This window comes from Corythoichthys intestinalis, chromosome 20, assembly GCF_030265065.1.
Source record: "Corythoichthys intestinalis isolate RoL2023-P3 chromosome 20, ASM3026506v1, whole genome shotgun sequence".
In the NCBI taxonomy this organism is placed as follows: Eukaryota; Metazoa; Chordata; class Actinopteri; order Syngnathiformes; family Syngnathidae; genus Corythoichthys; species Corythoichthys intestinalis.
The window spans coordinates 28652990-28672534 of NC_080414.1; the positions used below are offsets into that span (position 1 = coordinate 28652990).

Below are 19545 nucleotides of genomic sequence, written 5' to 3' on the forward strand. Positions count from 1 at the left end.
AGTTGACTTTGTGCTTGACGGGATTTTCTCTGTAGTATTTATAAGACCCGCAGAGTGGTGCTCTGTTCCCTCACACCCAAATTTGCTAAGCCAAATCCTGTCCTTGCATCTCATTCATTACTAAGTGCCTCTCTCACACCCGTTCTCAGCGTCTCTTAGCATCTCTCTGTGTCTTGTATACAGCATTTTTCTGTATACGTCCCCATTAATCCCCCACTCTGTGTACTTTTTCCACTGTGAGCACTCAATTGCTGTCATTCATTTTAGCTCTGCAGCAACAGCTTGTCTGCTTTTTAAAATGTGTCTGCAGATGTTTTGAGGGAAATTATATTTTTGGTGGGAAGATACAAGGACAACATGTGTTATCCACACAGTTCCAAAGCTTTCATTTCTATTATTATCGACTTAAAGTGCCCGTGACACCATAAAAAAATCTTAAATAGCATTATTATGTGAATTAAAATTATAATTTGAGACAATTCGACTATATAAACAATTTGGCAAAGCGCAGATGACGAGAAATGAGTCTTTCAATCTGCTGTTTAGCTACTCTTGTCATTATAGCACTCTGGCGCTGCCATCTAGGTGATGGCGGCGGCAGAGTAACGAGTTCAGCTGATTTAGAATTCAGCCCAATGGAGGAGGAAGATTCAGAATGAGGAAAATGTGACAGAGAGCAGCAAAATGTCATCATTGTTTTTATCTCTCTTCTCCAATATTTTTACAGGATATTCTTTTTATCTAAGTATTTTCCCCCAATCGCTTAATAGATTGCATGGTTACGACAAATAACAGTCTTGTGCTAAATAGAATATTAAATATTGAAAATGCATTAATACTGTACACCAGGGCTAAATTCCTGCATTAAAAAAACTGTGGATTTCTTAAACCTCCCGAACGGTATTTTATACCACCGGAGTTAGTCCGGCTTTCGTCATTTCCCTGCCCTGACTTCGGAGACGGAGTAAAGAGCGTAAACAAAACAGGAGGCATGAGAGCTAAGTGACATGCTAACCAACCGAGTGGCTCTTCCAAGTCTCTTCCCCGCCTTTCGAAAATGAAAAATCACACAAAACTACCCCGACTGGCAGCGGGGGTAATTGTCTTTACCGATCGGCCAGCCCCCGGCTCGAGCAAGTTTCGGCTCGTCGTTCTGCTGCGGCCCGGCAGGCAGGCAGTGCTCGTGGCTGGGGATGCATAGGGGACTGAACGCCGAAAATGGCGCATTCTCGGTGGACAAACCGGCTGACGTCGGAGCACATGGCTTCCTGCAGGCATGCAAACTTGCCACCTTTCGGCGAAATTTCGCCGTTTTGAAATCAAAATGGGTCATTCTTCTGAATCACGTAGATCCGAGGAGAAAAAAATGGGGCGGGGGGGTTGGGGGGGGTCTGACAACGATCGAGTGAAACCGTTAACTTCAAAACTGTAGTCCATGCTCAAAACTACACTCTAGTCCAGGGGTCCCCATCTGCCGGGCCGCGGACTGGTTCCGGTGCGCATTTGCTACCGGGCCGCACAGAAATAATAATTTAATAACGACCTCATTCTGGCCCAATTAACCCTGTGCCCCTGCTTAACACGCCAATATCCCTTTCTACTCTAGATATAATACTACGGTATAGATTAAATGTCGTCATAGAAATCCATTTATTGGACTGCTAGCAGTACATCTTGTTTGTGTATATAATATATCTATGTGCGCTAGTCCTTGATAATAACGTATTACTAGGCCGCGGACGCAGCACATTTGTTCCCGAAAATAATTAGCCCCCACACGAGCGAAGATGACTGGAAAACAGATGTCTTTGGAGATATTTTTACAGCGAAAAGGGCACCTGACGAGCCTACAACCTCGAAGACCCATGAACGGTGAAGGAGTGGATTCGTGACCCGTTTGTGAATAAACCGAGTGATTGGAGCATGTCTGTGCAACAGGAGGATCAACTTGTAGATATCGCAAATGACGACGACCTTATTAAATGTACATTTGAGACAGCAACTCTACCGAGGTTCTGGATTAAAGTCATTCCGGAATATCCTGACATTGCTACGAGAGCATTGAAAACCTTGCTGCAATTTCCAACATCGTATCTTTATGGAGCGGGCTTCTTAATTAATACTTAACGCCAAGGCGAAGTCGTTAATGGTGAGAGCGGTGTGCAGTTTTTGTGTGCAGCTAACATGGCAGGATGTATCTATGGAGAACTTTTCTACAAGTCCTTCCATGATCAAATGTAAGTTAGTATTCCTTTCTTTCAAGAAAGTTTGTGTAATGTTTACGTTGGAATTGCTGCGTATGCGGATTTTGCGGCTTTGGTTAATGTTACGTGCATGCGCAGAACCACATCGTTGCAATTTTTGATGGGTTGCAAAATTTTTTCAGAACACCGGTCCGTGAAACAAAGACCCAAATAAAAGCGGTCCGTGGTGCAAAAAAGGTTGGGGACCCCTGCTGTAGTCCGATGACCTCGACCTATCACCGCCACTCTCTTCTCGTGACAACAAATGACTGACACTAGTGAGAGACGGGAGTACAGCTGTTCTCTGCTTAATGCAAATGGGACATACTGTATATTTTATAATTTACATTTTGTATAATTTGCTACTTAATGCGTCTTATATGTTCTGATTACAGGATGAGAGATTTAGACTTGTATATGTTAAATTATGATGTACTGTGTTTAATTCGAGATGTCTCTGGTTGCACTTTGAAATGCATTTTTCTGCACATGCCGTGTGTCCATGTTACTTTGTCACCTTTTTCACCCCTTACCAGTTTGCATGCCTGTTCCTGAGCCCAAGCCAAGTATTGCGCTCTATAGGCGGGCACGCGAAGAGGGCTGAGGGGGGTCGAAGTCTCGACACAATCGAGAACCAGAGACGAGAGCGGGAGGCTCTCCGGGCCCAAGTCGAGGGTAGCGCTCTATAGGCAGGCACGCCTTTATTGGCCGGCGACCATGGTGTGTGACAAGCCGTCGGTCGTTGGCCGAGTGGCCTTCTCGGTGGACAGGGATCATTGTCACCCACAATGAAACCACCTCCTTATTAAAATGTTTGCCATGATCCCAGTATTTGACATAACATAAAACACGTTGCTTACTGACCTTGTCATCCGTTCAATGGTCTCTAGATTGTCGGGACTTGCTTTGCCCATTCCTCGCGGTGAACAGGATCTTTTTGAAATCCAAAAAGCCTCACACCACTCTCCCTGGTGTAGCAACAAAAACCTGCAGCGCATTGGGCTGGCGTGACGCAAAAAATGAACGAATTAATCCGTAAAATCAGCTGAATCCGCAGTCCTTCTGCATACTATAATAATGGCTGTGTTGGAAAGATGATTAGTCCGCTGACGTCACGTTCGCCTTCTTCCAGACTCTGGCCGGAAGTCACTCATTTTCATGGCGCGGGATTAAAAGCTTTAAGAAATATATCGACCGCTTCCACACACATCCAAGCGGTCCATTTCATTCAGGAGCATAAAATACCACGTGCAATATGAAATAAGCATGCTTTTTTGAGTCACAGGCACTTTAACAGTCCACTCGTACCATTTAGTGAGCAGTTGACTAGCACAAAAAGATGTCGTTTCTTCTGCTAATTTATCTTAATGTGAGAACAAACGTAAAAGCTATTCCAATCTTCATTGTAAAGTTCCTCACATTTTTTTGGTCTTCCCTCGCAATTAGCGTTAATGCTTACTGACAGCAATCCACAGCAGCTAAAAGTGCCACCACCCCGCCATAATTGCAATGTAATGACAATATGAGTGTGCTAACAAAACAGCCAGCAGCAAGAAGAGGATTCAGTGGACTTGCTCCACCAATTCAATGTCGTGTCACATTTGTCTCTTTGGATACCAACGGCTTTAGGATGCGTAATGCTGATGAATGCTGTTTAAATTGTGTGTGTGGGTGTGTGTCCTGTTGTCTTTTCACATTTGAGCGCTTTCATCATTGATGTCCATTGCTTTTAGAGTTGGCCAATATACAGTACAGGCCAAAAGTTTGGACACACCTTTTCAATTGTGTGTTTTTTTTTTTTTATTCTCATGACTATTTACATTGTGGATTCTCACTCAAGGTATCAAAACTATAAATGAACACGTGGAATTCTGTTCTTATGAAACAAAGGTGAAATAACTGAAAACATCTTTTATATTCTAATATCTTCAACATAGCCACCATTTGCTCTGATTACATTCTTGCACTCTTGACATTCTCTCGATGTGCTTCAAGAGGTAGTCACATGAAATGAAATTTTTGATACGTTGAATAAGGCTTGTCCAAACTTTTGGCCTGTACTGTTAGTATTTTAAAATGGCATCGATATACAGTAAGTTTTTCATTTCAGATCTGGGCCATTTTGCATGTTGACTTCAAACTGACAGTAGTAGCCTTCTACCTTTGTACAAGGGCTGGTCACAGCTTAGCACAGCATTACATGAAACTACTGTGTTACCAGAAATAAATAGTCATTAGTAATGTTAAAAAAGTAATAAAATACAAAAATCTGTGCAAAAGCCCAGTAAAATGCACTTGGGAATTGTCATTGCATTTGCATGTCCTATTATTGCCTGCCTATATTTGTAATTCTTTTCTGTAAACATGATTTAATTGTGAACAATTCCTTTTATTTAATTATGGACATTTTGGCTCACTAAAATGAGCCATTAATTTTCTATAACATCAGTTGAAGTTGTTCTCTTATTTTTCACTAAATGTTTATTTTATTTGAAAAACCTTAAAGTTGTTACATTTATCATTATTAAAGCATCCAGTGGGGCATCACAATACAATTTGCAATAACACGTTAAGTGCATGACCACATGTATCTGTATCGTTATCGGATTTTTGGAGATTATGTATCAGACAGTTTTGGGTTATGGGTTAAAAAGTCATTATCGGACAACTAACCGTTTTCAATAGTGGCTTGCTACATGATTAAGAAATAATCATGTAACCTTATTTGAACAATTTCCTTTAGGGCTGCAGCTATTGATTATATTAGTAGTCGATTAATCGATTAACTAGTTCGAGTAATCTAGTAATCGGAACATTAAAAATTATAATACCTGAGCTGTACCTCAAACAGTGCAGAAAAAATTAAATAAATGAATGAGGATCTAAGTACAACAAAGAACAATTGGCTAATTTGCATAGCAAAAGTCTGCTAGCCTCAATGCTATAAAATGCTATTATTTATTTATTTATTTTTTTTAACAATGCTCTTAACAAATGGTCCAAAACATATTCCTACTGTACAAGAAAACGGCTAATTATACCTATAAACTAAATTACGAATGCATTAAAAAAACATTAGATCAAACTTTGTCTTAACAGGGAGCAACTGGTTTCAGCCATGTAAAATGAGTTATGTCATATTCCCTGTCCCTACTAGAGGGCAGTATATCCACCCAAACCAATAAAACTCAATGCAAACACTTTCAAAACAAACCATTACAATGCCACTTTAATTAAACGAATACTCGAAGCAGCAAAATTTAATTTGAATCTTTTTTTATTTTGTAATCGAATTAAGTCAAGAGTTAACCGATTAATCGTTGCAGCATTAATGTCCTTATTTTTGTACATATAGCACGTAAAATGACAATATTACCATGCATTATTTTCCCTTTTTTGTAGCCTTTTTTCTCTGCATTCTCTTCAGTATCCCATGAAAAAAATATTCTTGACCTTAGCCGTCAGCGGCACACGAGAGAAGCCATTAAGTAGCACTGAACATTTCCCTCCCTCCTCGCAAACCGCTTCTAAGAACGCTTTAACCTTAATCAACCTTTTAATAAATTACCTTGTCTGACAATGCTCCCCTCAGTCCCCCCACCAACTAGACCTCCTACGCACCTCTCCCTCCCCACCTTACACATTCCCGTTTCGGTTAGACGCCGCAAAGTCATAGGGCACCGACAAAGATACAGCCAGTTCTGTGAGCATCTGCATCACTTATAGGAGTTTAGTCCCTGCTAATTAGCCCTTAATTTCATGTCAGTTTGAATTAAACGTGCAGCAAGAACTAGCTGTGTGTGCGCATGTGTGCTATTCTAAATGGTTTCGACCATTTAAATTAGCCAGCTCTATTAAAAAGTCTTGAATTAATTCACAAACAAGCCTTTTCGGATGATTGCCAAACATTTAAACCCTGGTTTTGTTGCTAAATGAAATCTCCACCCACACGTTGACGTCCGAAACAGAACACTGCTCATCACCAAAAGTATACAAGCTGTATAACAGGAATATATCTTTGTTTTTGTAGCACGGTGACATCAGCAGTGTTCACAGTTGGGGACAATGTGGTGTCAGGCAGTGATGACCGCACAGTTAAGGTGTGGGATTTGAAGAACATGAGGTCACCAATAGCTACTATCCGCACAGACTCAGCAGTCAACAGGTACGTAAATTCAGGCAAGGAACACAAATTATGAATGAACATAAATCCATTTATGTTAGGTAGCGGTGTCAACCTCTGGATAGCTCACGATACGATTTGCGATACATGGCTCATTATAACGACGATCTCAAATGCGGCTATATAATAATGATTGAAATAGAAAAACAAGCTCTTTTCATCCTTCTGCTGTGAATCGGAATGAGTTCATCACTAGTAGATCTCCAATTCGTTTGAATTTGGAGGGTGGCAGCGAATGATCCCTTCCATTTCAAATAGATTGGACGTCTATGGTGGTCAATAGACCCTACCCACGTGACGTCACAACTCCGCTCTCCTGACTGGTGCCGCCCAATTGTCCGTCAACACATCGTGTTTACCTGTTACGGCTACGTAACGGGCTGCTGCAATTCGACGAGAAAACTGGGCTCCAAACGATTACCACAGATTATGTAGTAGTCATTTTATATCTGGTAAGATGCATTTAGTATATATTTAGAGGGTTTTGGGCTGACAACCACAATTAAGATCATTGCTAGGCTAATCGCCGACAACATACACGTATGTATGTAGTGATAGTGCTATCGCTAAACCATATAAACATTAAAAGCCCTAGTTCCATTAAGAAATGACATGAAATACATTAGACTTGACAGTGGATGTTAGCAAGAACAAAAGATTTTGAATTGAAAATTTCGTAACTCACCTTTCCAAGCACAAGATAGATTCCTGCCGAATTTTCGTGGACGAGGACCTGTTTCACCCAACCAGCAACGAAGTATTTATAAGCCTCCAAGCTCTTAAAGTTTTTCAAACTTTCGTGAGAATAGGCTGATTTTGTGTGGACAAGATAGTTGTAAATATCAGGGTAGCTAGCAGATGTCAGGCAAAGACGGCGAAGACAGCGGGTCGAAAAACATCGATTTAGGCATCAAATATGGATCTGGCAAATGGATAAACTGAAGCTTTTCCACATAACGCCTTTTATGCAACGCATCCAGTGAGTTTACGGCATCCGAAAGCACCGGGTCTTCCATGAAATGCATTATAAATTGCTCGATCAATTGAGACCATTGATAATACGGACACAAAATGACGGACAATGGGGCGGAACAATACAGCGATCACGTGATTTTGTGACGTCGGTGGGTAGGGTCTATAGAAACTTATGAGTTTAATTTTGGGGCATTTTAGGCATTTGTTGTTGATTTTCAGTCACTTCCTGTTGATTTTATGGCATTTGTGGGTCACGTGTTGATTTTGGGTAACTGAACAAGTGACCCTGGAATGAATATGCAGTGACTCAAATTCAACAGGAGGTGACCTGTAAGTTACCCCGAAAGTGAGAAAGATTGTTCATTCAAAACCAGTACATTTGCAGCAAAACGTTCATTCGTCCATCCCAGTCTAAATGGATTTGGCGTCACTGGCAGCCATTGAATTAGCGGTGCACAATGTACGATTTGCACTTCAATTACTCAAGAAATGGACATAATATTTCAATAGACTTATTGTATTCATTTGTGTGGTTGTGCTACATTATTTAGCATGCGGATCCATTAATCGGAGCAAAGATAAAGTCTTTACAGGTGTATATATTAAGTCGGTAGTTGAAGTTAAAATGGATGGAGCAATTAAATAGTATTTGCAGATGCTGTCCATGCATGACCAAATTACATATCTTTTTCCAGTGTGCTTATGCATTGAAAAAGTATCCCTCCCTCCCTTTGGTCATGGTGACATAATTAACTCGGACCTCGTATCACGGCTCTTTCAATTGTCATTATTAAATGTTGGCATTATTGCATTTAAAATATCCTGCATGAAAATTAAAAATAAGGTACAGTGGTATGAAAAAGTATCTGAACCTTTTGGAATTTCTCACACTTCTGCATAAAATCACCATCAAATGTGATCTGATCTGTCAAACTCTAAAACCACCCAAACATTTTTAGGTGTTCATATTTTAATAAGGATAGTATGCAAACATTGACAGAAGGGGGAAACACAAGTAAGTGAACTATTACATTTAATATTTTGTGGGGCCCCCTCTTTGGCTGCAATAACTTCAACCAGACGCTTCCTGTAGCTGCAGATCAGTCTGGCACATCGATTAGGACTAATCTTGGCCGATTCTTCTCTACAAAACTGCTTTAGTTCAGTCAGATTCCTGGGAAGTCTAGCATGAATCGCTATCTTTTGGTTATGCCACAGCATCTCAATGGGGTTCAAGTCTGGACTTTGACTTGGCCATTCCAGAACGTGTATTTTTTTTCTTCTGAAACCATTCTGAAGTTGATTTACTTCTGTGTTTTGGATCATTGTCTTGTTGCAGTATCCATCCTCTTTTTAGCTTCAACTGTCCGACAGACGGCCTCAGGTGTCCCTGCAAAACATCCCCATAAACTTTGAATTCATTCTTCCAGTAATGATTGCAAGTTATCCAGGCCCTGAGGTAGCAAAACAGCCCCAAATCATGATGCTCCCTCCACCATGCTTCACGGTGGCCGTGAGGTGTTGATGTTGTTGAGCTGTTCCATTTTTCCTCCACACACGATGTTGACACACGACGTTGTATGTTATTCCCAAACAATTCAACTTTGGTTTCATCAGTCCACAAAATATTTTGCCAAACTTCTGTGGCGTGTCCAATTGCCTTTTTGCGAACGTTAAATGAGCAACATTGTTTTTTTTAGCAGTGGCTTTCTCCGTGGAGTTTTACCATGAACAGTATTCTTGGCCATAGATGTACCTAGAGTTTTGTATTGGACTGTGCCAGTGATTTCTGTAAGTCTTTAGCAGACACTCTAGGGTTCTTTTTTACCTCTTTGAGTAATCTGCGCTGAACTCTTGGCGTCATCTTTGGTGGACGGCCACTCCTTGGGAGAGAAGCAACAGTGCCAAACTCTCTCCATTTGTAGACAACTTCTCTGACTGTCGATTGATGAAAATCCAGACTTTTAGTGATGGTTTAGTATCCTTTCCCAGCTTTATACAAATCAACAATCCTTGATCGCAGGTGTTCAGATAGCTGTTTAGACCGAGCCATGATGCACATCAGGCAATGCTTCTCATCAAGACATTCCTTACTAGGTGTGTGTGTTTTATAGTGGGCAGTGCAGCTTTAAACCATTCATCAATGATTGGGCACACACTTCACTGAAATTGTTTGGTAACAATTGGTTTCAATTGCTCTTCAAGTCTCCTTAGGCAGAGGGTTCACTTACTTTTCCCCCTTCGGTCATTGTTTGCTTGCTATCCTCATTAAAATATGAAAACCTATAAATATTCGGGTGGTTTTGGTTAAAGCAGACACTTTTTACATCTGTGTGATTATGACCAAGGTATTATTTGATGGTGATTTCATGCAGAAATATGAGAAATTCCAAAAGGTTCAGATACTTTTTCATACCACTCTAAACCTTCTGCAGAGGTCTTGTCGCTTGGCACTTACTAGTAGTTCCGTTCCTGCAGGTTCTCCAATGTGAAGTGGTATTCTGGCAACCCGAAAGGGTGGGGGCGTTTTGTACTCGTCAATATTTTCATCTAGTTGCAGTACCATTTTTGGCCATCAAGCTTACATTTAACAGAGACACTATTCTATTGAAGATTGGAAGAACTTTTTGGGATACAAAGTGACACGATATATCACTATTTCGATATTTTGTCACATCCCTAACGTTAGGGTGAATCTAGAAAGTAGTAGTTCTTAATCATAATACTTTATGGAGTGTTGTCACATTTAATGGCATGTATGATGTAAAAAATAAACTTCAATATTATACAATAATATTGCAGGATAAGTGTATCTGCCAACCAGAGGATCATTGCCCTGCCGCACGACAATCGACAAGTGCGTCTGTTTGACATGAGCGGAGTGAGGCTGGCCCGACTGCCCCGCAGCAACAGAATGGTAAGCAGGAAAAGAAAATTTTGTGTTAGAGAGCATAATGTGAATAAAATAATATGTGTGTGTCAACGGGGGATGGCAACCTCTGGGTACCGCATATGACAATTTGCTATACAAAGCTCACAATAATGACTATCGCACGATATGGTGAAACAAAAATGTAGGTAATTCACATGACGTCATACCCTCTTCCGGGGTTGCCGATAGGCAGGGCCGGCCCAGGCCATTTTGGGGCCCTAAGCAAAATAATGCAAAGGGTCCCATATTTTTGGCCCACCATTTCGTCACAGTGTACTGTGAAACCCATACATGCAATCCAACCCATACGTGCATATTTTGTATATTAATCAGATTTTGTTGCACTGCATACTTCAAACTTCTCACCCCAAATGATTCAGTACTTAGAGTAGATAGCGCCAAACCTTTTTCTAAAGAGGAAAGAAGTTAAGGAAGAACTTTTATTTTTTTTAAGCTTGTAATCAAGTATCAAAAGTCAAATCAAGCAAACTGTAATAAACAAAATAGAATATAAATTAAACAATTGACAGATTGGGGGCCCCCTAGTGGTCAGGGGCCCTAAGCAGCTGCATAATCTGCGTATAGGCTGGGCCGGCCCTGCCGATAGGAGTGTATGCCTCTGAAACTCCACAGTGTTTATATGGACCAGCAGGATCTACAAGGAAAAAGCATTCCATTTCGAAAGGTGTAATGAAGATTAATATTTACGACAAGGCAATATGTTGTCATGCTAAATGTATACATATTTCGAATTGAACTATAATGAACATTTTTATATTACATGGGACTGAAAGTAGAGTAACGCTAATAATGCTAGCAACCTACCTGTGTGTAAAGTAGGAGTGGGAATGTCTTGGTACCTCACGATAACATATCTTACGATATCTTACGATACAAGGATTATCAATACATTGGTCAGGAAATCGTTCTACATTACAACTAATAAACAGGAAAAACAAGCTATTTTCAACCTTCTGCTGTGAGTTTATCACCGGTAGACGTCTGATCCATTTGAACTGGGAGGGTTGCCATCCCTCCCACTTCAAACCGATCGGATGTTTATGGCGGTCAATGGCAAGAAATGAGTTTAATTTGGGAGCATCTCAGGTCATTTGCGGTTGTTTTTGGGTATTGTATTTAAACAACCCATATTTGATGGTACTACATTTAGTATGTTCTGTCTTTATGCATCTAATCAAAACAAGCTAAAAGTGCATGGTAGCACTTTGGGTGTCAAATTTGCCTCTTGTCGGACGTTTCGCCGTTGTAGCACATTTTGGCAGAACACCGGTTTTGTCATAGTCTCGTCTCATCCAGTCTTTTCTGTTCATTTTGCTTTTGTTGCTCGTTTTGTGAAATATCGACAGTGCTGTCATGCTCGTTAATGTGCCTCTCGGGTTCAGATTGAAAGGGTTGAACAGTTGACATGTTTATGTCATACTCTGGAAGCCCAGTAGCGTTACCCAGTGACGTCACAGCCCTGCAACGTCAGCAACAATGAGGACCTACTAGTTAAACTAATTTTACCAATTGTATAAAACGAAAACATCAAGAAGGGTTTCAATATCAAACTAGGCCTGCATGGACTGAATGGGCCCTTACAGTTTGTAATGTCATGCAACTCGAATGGCACACAGGTCAGGGTGGTAGCATATCGCCCCCTCTCATCATCTAATGAGAACCTAACATACTCGAAACGCACCTCTTTTTTTTTGGATTAGAAATATGTTCACACACCTAGGAGATAAAGCCCATATTGAAGAGGGTCCTACAAAAAAGGAGGCGCCACTGAGTAGGGCTGGGCGATATGGCCTTAAACATGTATCACGATAAATTGAGCAGATTTATCTCGATAACGATAAATGACGATAAATTCGCCCAAGCGGACTGTTATATAATTTGAAAATCTGAATCAATGCATGAAATACAGATTAACTATTTCTTGTTGATTTATTTACCAGCATTCAATTTGATATACTGTATTTAACAATTGTACATGCAGTCTAAACATTAAATTTATAAAAATTAGGGCTGTCAAAATTATCGCGTTAACTGGCGTTAATTAATTTTTTAAATTAATCACGTTAAAATATTTGACGCAATTAACGCACTTGCCCAGCTCAGACATATTTAAATGTCACTAGAGTGAAAGGCCCACCTGTTAATTGTGTTTTGCGGAGTTTTGCTGCCCTCTGCTGGCGTTTGGGTGCGACTGATGTTATAGTGTAAGTAATTATTGCCATCAACAATGGCGGGCTACTAGTTTATTTTTTGATTGAAAATTTAACAAATTTTATTAAAACGAAAACATTAAGAGGGGTTTTAATATAACATTTCTATAACTGATTTAGAACTGATTTATTGTTATAATAAACAAATACAGTCCTTATGTACCGCATGTTGAAAAATTTAATCGTTTGACAGCCCTAATAAAAATGTATTGTAAGCAATAAGAATTCAAGTATGAACATTTATAACAGCGTGTATGACTTGAACAATGTACACTGTCAAAATCAATATGCCTGTGCAAACATGTAATTGTAACACAAATGACTTGCAGCTTGAACAGTACTTGAACTTCAAAAAGACAACTTATTGTTAATGGCTGCTGTGATATAATTATTAAATACAAGTGTTTACTTTATGGTTTAAGGGTCCCCCCCCCCCAGTGCATTTTTTCATAAATGCACGCACAATAAAAATAGCTGGGGCCATTTCTCGGTCATTATAAGTTTCGCCGTTGGATTGTACTTTATGCAGAATTCTTTACCATCACAAAAGCTATCAGAGGAATCACACACACAGACAGATACAAAATAACGCCACATAGTAATTGCTAGATGCAGTCCGTGCCCAATCCACTCATTAAGTTCAGCCGTTTCGACAAGGTTAGAGCCTCTATCCGACTCCATAACGTTCATTTGTAGCGTTAGCCGCTAGCTAGCGTTAGCCTGGCTACCAGTAGAAAGCACTGAAAGCACCATCTCCGGAAATCGTGAGAACAAAGGAGGACAGCGGGTGAAAGCCCGTCTGGATGCCACCAAGAGTCTACTAAATGTCGGTTGAAAGTTTGGTGAACCTCCCTTAAGCCACACTCCATCATGTTTTGCTTGTAGCGTTAGCTGCTAGCGTTAGTTTACCGGGCTTTTGTTTGATTGGCTTCCTGATGATCACGTGACTCCCTACGTAAGCACATTCACTGCTTTCTTAAAGGGGAATGAACATAGACGAACAACACAGAATCAAAGCGGGATGAAAAGACTATTTTCTTGTTTTATTAATTTACCGAATTTACCGACATGGTCAAAATTACGTCGGTCATCGTTAAGAATTTCGGTGACGGTAAATTTTCGGTTTACCGCCCTGCTCTACCACTGAGCTGTGCGGCCACTCCCTTATTCAAAACCGAAATGAATCTACTAATTGGACCAATTCAATCAAGTGTGTCAAATTTCGTGCCTCTATCAGCTGCCTAAATCCCTAAGAAATTTGCTTCCTTTTAATGGCAAACAAAGGTTCATCACGGCAATAGACAGAGACATGTGGACATGGGCTTACAAAAGGTCTTGTAACTTCAATGACCAACCAGAAAAGAACTGGACTGGTAAAATGACTTAATTTCTTTTGCCACTAGTTGGCACTGTAGGTTTGATGTAAATGACCCCTACAGGACCCTTCGGGGTACGACTCTCACCAAGCACGGGAAGTTTGGCGCATACATGTTGTATGTCTTCCAAGTTATGACTGTTCAAAATTTGTGGTGAGACAAAAGGGCGACGGCCATTTTCACTTTCCTGTTTGGACCCTTCTGCTTTAATGAAACCCTTATATTTTTCATCAGGCACCTGAACACATGTCTTAAAACTCCCCTGATGCAGGTTTGAGGTCAATTGATTTAATTCCTTTGGAAATGTCGAGTAAAAAAGGGTGTTTGCTCTTCCTAGCAGGGGGCGCCAGGCCTAATGGGTAATTTTCCCAATCCGGTCATGTTCAGGCTGGAATACCTCATATACATGCTAGATATGAAAAAGATTGAACCTTGTATCAGGGAGTTATTAGTCATTTACTGAATTTGGAGTGTTGCCAAAAAAATGTCCGACTTTGGCAACCAACCCAGGCCTGTGAATGAAAAATCACCATTTTGATAACTTTGATAACTGAAATCTCATAGGTGTCATGAACAGTCTCACCAATTTTGAGGAGGATCCAACTAACTCCCTAGGCACCAAGGTTTAAAACGTGCACCCTGTATATCGACTAAAATTGCATATTTTTTCGCATTCGATCCAAAATACCCGATTTCCTGTTTGGTTTGGAACATGAGTGCACGACACTTTTTGGAGCAGTTTTGCACAAGGTATCGAATCCCCAAATGTCATTGCTGTACGTTGAAAAAAACTAATAGGAGAGTCCTTTTTGGAAAAACTCAAGAGGGCACCACTGAGCCGTTTAGTTATATTTTATCGCAACGTTGCAAAATTATCGAAATTTACGTGAAGCTGCATGTACGTGCAAATTTTGGTGGAGTTTTCGAGCATGTTCAGGCCCCCAAATTGGCCATTTTCATTTGCCTTAAAAAAAGAATAATCCTTTGCATTACAATAGGGCTCTCGTGCTAGTTGGTGCTCGGGCCCTAATTATTTTAACTCATAATAATGTTTATCTTTTAAGAACTTCAAGTCTTTCTCTCCGTGGATCTCTTTAAAACGATATATCGATTCTTGGGAACATATTGATAACCTTTTGAGCTACAAAGTATTGCTATACGTCCGCTTTTCGATGTATTGTCACAACTCTAGTGTCAACTGTCAATACAGGGCCACAGGCGCATGGTGTGTTGCACAGCCTGGAATGAGGAGAACCAAACATGCAACCTTTTCACCTGCGGCTTCGACCGGCAGGCCATCGGCTGGAACATCAACATCCCTGCTTTGCTGCAGGAGAAATGAAGTCGGATGGGACGCTAGCGCACAAATCCCTCCCTTTAGTCTGCCGTCCCAGACGTGCTATAAAAATAAAGTAAGTCATGTTCACATCCGTTTAGTGAGGATGCATTCACATTACTGCTGTTAAATTATTGCTGAATGGTTGCATGAAGAAAAATCCAGGTGTCTCAATGACACTTTGTATAGTTCAATATTTAGAAGTGTAGGCATTGTGTTGTTGCCTGATTAAGTGACCTCCATTAGTTGCTGACAAGTTAATGGGTTTTACTATCTTACAGTACACATACCTTTTGTTTGGAAGGACTTTAATGAAGACATTTGATCGCTTTTATCCTGTTTGTCTAAATGGAGGAGTGCCTCATGATAAATACAATCTTTGCTTTGTTACCGTTTTAGTTATCGGTTACACCATTCCATAAAAAAAAAAAAAAAAACATTGCCCGTTGTGCTTTTGGATGTCAAACAGTTGAAACTTAAGTTGCCTTGTACCATGTTTTTTTCTTTATTTTGCTTTTCTTGAAATGTGTTGCGAGCGTAGCAATAATGGTTCAACACCGTGTATTTTAACACTCACCAATGTGTTTCAAATTATGGTGTAATTTTCATGATTCATCTTGCTGCATCCAAATTATAACTGATTCTACAGTACATCAGCTCTTTGCCAACTCTTTCTTCACTGTAATGTTACATACTCAAGTGTACTTGTTGGTTACTGGTTTCACTACATGTCAATGTCAAGTTTACAATTTGCTTTCAAACAGCTTTGTGTGACCTTTCACATTTGTATGTAACTGTCTTCATAGGAATACCGAAGAATCCCACTTAAAGAATTATTCCAAAAGGAAGCCATGTGTGTTTATAGCCCTGATCTCGAGATGTTTATCCATGCTGGTAATCTTTCAAGTGATTTGTGATGCGTATGAATGTATCCTGCTATTGTTGTGCGGACATAATCAGTCTTTTTGTAGCACGAATCTACAAATACACTTAAGCACGGGCTTAAAATTTAAAGGCCTGCTGACCATATAAGTAGTTCAACCTGATAGTTACTGTCGTACCCATTCATTTACTGTTACGAACACAAACTATTTATGTTGCGCTTTCCTAATAAGAAAATGAAGAAGTTGTTGTTTCATCTGAAATGCCTTTAAATCTCTGTATAAAATAAATGTTGTTCCTTCACTGTACCAAATTGTGAACATCAAAATAAGAAACTTTGCATACCACGATTGTGACTCCCAGTTAAGCCTGTTAAGATATGCAATAAGGCAATGAATTGCACGGTAAATAAAAATGAGGTCGGTAACTTTCCCGGCGTTTATCGCCACATGCATTGCATATGAGACCTTTCACAGATGTTTATTGGTCATCAATACAATGTAGAATTAAACATCACAAAAATTAGGAAACACATCTGTATTGAACATTGGGCATTGCTATATTGAGGCTAATGGAAAAAAAGAGAATGTACTAACCACTTTAGCATGCTATGAAACTTTGGCAGTCTTCTCCTAACCGCAAAGTTGCGGTTAAAGGTGACACTTCAAACATGAAAACTCGCTGGTTTACAGCATTTGCAAACGAAGGAGAAAAAAAAGGAAAAAAATCTATTACTGACACCACATGCATGACGAAAAAAGAAAACGTGCACTTTTTTTGTGTTTTTTTTACTGTGTGTAGAGCTTATGGTTAGCAGCTTAGCGAACATACTTCCGGTGAACACTTCAAAATAAAAGCACATCATGTTCAACATATAAAGATTTCTGGAGTTAATCTCGTATACTTTAGATTCTACACTAAGAATTGCTAAAAAATGATACCCATTATGAAAAATCTGATTGGCAACGAATAATTTGGCTTCAAATTTGCTAACATGCTCTTTGCAGGACAAAATGGCAGTCATTTTGGATCAAATAAACATTGTTGATGGGCTCTAGTTGGCAAAGAACAAGGATGGCGTTGGGTTTCTCACCCATTTCATATTCTGCACTTGGCTAGCTTTCAAACATAGACTTTACTTTCAGTTTACTAGACAGCTCCTACAGGGGGGCCGGGCTAGGCAGAGTGTCGTGCAGCTTTCACTGCTATAAACTCACACGCTTCGTTCAAACGCCGGATTTAGGTGGAAAAGGACGAAAGCTTTACTGCATACAAGCAGGCTGGAGTGTCTCAAGAGTGATCTGGTCGAGGATTTAAGGTAATTATTATATAAAATAGCACCATGCATGCACTTTGAAACGTGAAAAAAATGAATGGGAAAAAATTTGCGTAACTTTAGTTTGAAATATTTACATAAAATGAATGATAACTGCCCAGTTTTTTTGCTTTTAAACAAGAATCTAGACTGTTTTACGTTCTTATCTATAGAAATTCTGGGATTTACGCATTTATTTACAAGAACTTTCTATTTATAAAGCTCTTTGTGTTGTGATGGCCGCTACATTGGATTACACAATAGCGTAACTTTAGCTTGAAATATTTACGTAAAAAGAATGATAGCTGCCTGTTTTTTTTTGGGTTTTTTTGCCTTTTAACCAAGAATCTAGACCAGTGGCCGGCAACCCAAAGTGTTGAAAGACCAAAAAAACAAACAAATATGGCTGGAGCCGCAAAAAAATTAAAAGCCTTAAATAAGCCTAATAATGAAAGCAACACATAAGTCTGCTAAAAATACATATTGAGTCTTCATGATTTAATGATTATTTTCCCTGCAGTGCATCCAACGCACCACATGACAACTCTATTGGATGATGCCACCTCAAGTTTCACTTCATTACAATATTAAATTGTTTCATTGCTTTTATGAAATTATAGAAATGCAATCCTAAGTAGCAAAAATTTATATATGTTAAATATTGCTATTCATCCTGACAATACAGTGGTATGAAAAAGTATCTAATTTCTCAAATTTCTGCATAAAATCAACATCAAATGTGATCTGATCTTTTTCAAAATCACACAAATGAAAAAAAATGTGTCTGCTTTAACTAAAACCACCCAAACATTTATAGGTTTTCATATTTTAATAAGGATAGCATGCAAACGATGACAGAAGGGGGGGGGGGGATAAGTAAGTGAACCCTCTGGCTAAGGAGACCTAAAGAGCAATTGAAACCAATTTTTACCAAACAATTGTAATCAGGCTTTTGCCTAATCACTGATGAATGGTTTGAAGCTGCCCTGCCCACTATAAAAAACGCATCTGGTAAGAATTGGTCTCGGTCAAAACGGCCGTCTGAAAACCTGCGATCAAGGATTGTTGATTTGTATACAGCTGGGAAAAGATACAAAACCAGCTCTCATCATCAAGTCTGGATGTTCATCAAGCGATAGTCAGAGAAGTTGTCAACAAATGGAGAGAGTTTGGCACTGTTGCTTCTCTCCCAAGGAGTGGCCGTCCAGCAAAGATGACGCCAAGAGTTCAGCGCAGAATATTCACAGAGGTAAAAAAACAACCCTAGCGTGTCTGCTAAAGACTTACAGAAATCACTGGCACAGTCCAATATCTCTGTGCACACATCAACTATATGTAAAACTACACCCAAGAATGGTGTTCATGGGAGGACTCCATGGAGGAAGGCACTGCTGACTAAAAAAAGAACTTTGTTACTCGTTTAATTTTCTCAAAAAGGCACTTGAACACCACATAAGGTTTGGATAAATATTTTGTGGACTGATTAAACCAAAGTTGAATTGTTTGGGAATAACATACAACGTCGTGTGTGAAAGAAAAATGGAACAACTCACCAACATCACCTCATCCCCACCGTGAAGCATGGTAGAGGAAGCATCATGATTTGGGGCTGTTTTGCTGCCTTAGGGCCTGGACAACTTGCAATCATTAATGGAAGAATGCATTAAAAAGTTTATCAGGATGTTTCATAGGAAAACCTGAGGCTGTCTGTCAGACAGTTGAAGCTAAAAAAGAGGATGGATGCTGCAACAAGACAATTATGCAAAACACAGAGGTAAATCAACTTCAGAATGGTTTCAGAAGAACAAAATAGACATTCTGGAGTGGCCAAGTCAAAGTCCAGACCTGAACCCCATTGAGATGCTGTAGCATGACCTAAAGACAGCGATTCATGCCAGACATCCCAGGAATCTGACTGAAGTACAGCAGTTTTGTAAAGAAGAATGGGCCAAGTTAGTCCTGATCGATGTGCCAGACCGATCTGCAACGACAGGAAGTGTCTGGTTGAAGTCATTGCTGCCAAAGGGGTGGGGGGGGGGGTGCACAAAATATTAAATGTGATGGTTAACTTA

General features: G+C 39.8%; 1 protein-coding gene across 4 annotated transcripts in view; it reads left to right on the forward strand.

Moving 5' to 3' along the window:
• Positions 1–15846, forward strand: part of wdr37 (WD repeat domain 37) — a 40815-nt gene extending 24969 nt beyond the window's left edge. For all 4 annotated transcript variants that reach the window (XM_057824026.1, XM_057824027.1, XM_057824025.1 and 1 more), the window contains 3 exons: positions 6274–6408; positions 10204–10318; positions 15151–15846. In XM_057824026.1, the coding sequence (XP_057680009.1) occupies positions 6274–6408; positions 10204–10318; positions 15151–15282 (382 nt within the window). In that variant the 3' untranslated portion in view covers positions 15283–15846. The remainder of the gene's footprint in view (positions 1–6273; positions 6409–10203; positions 10319–15150) is intronic.
• The last annotated feature ends 3699 nt before the right edge of the window (positions 15847–19545 follow it).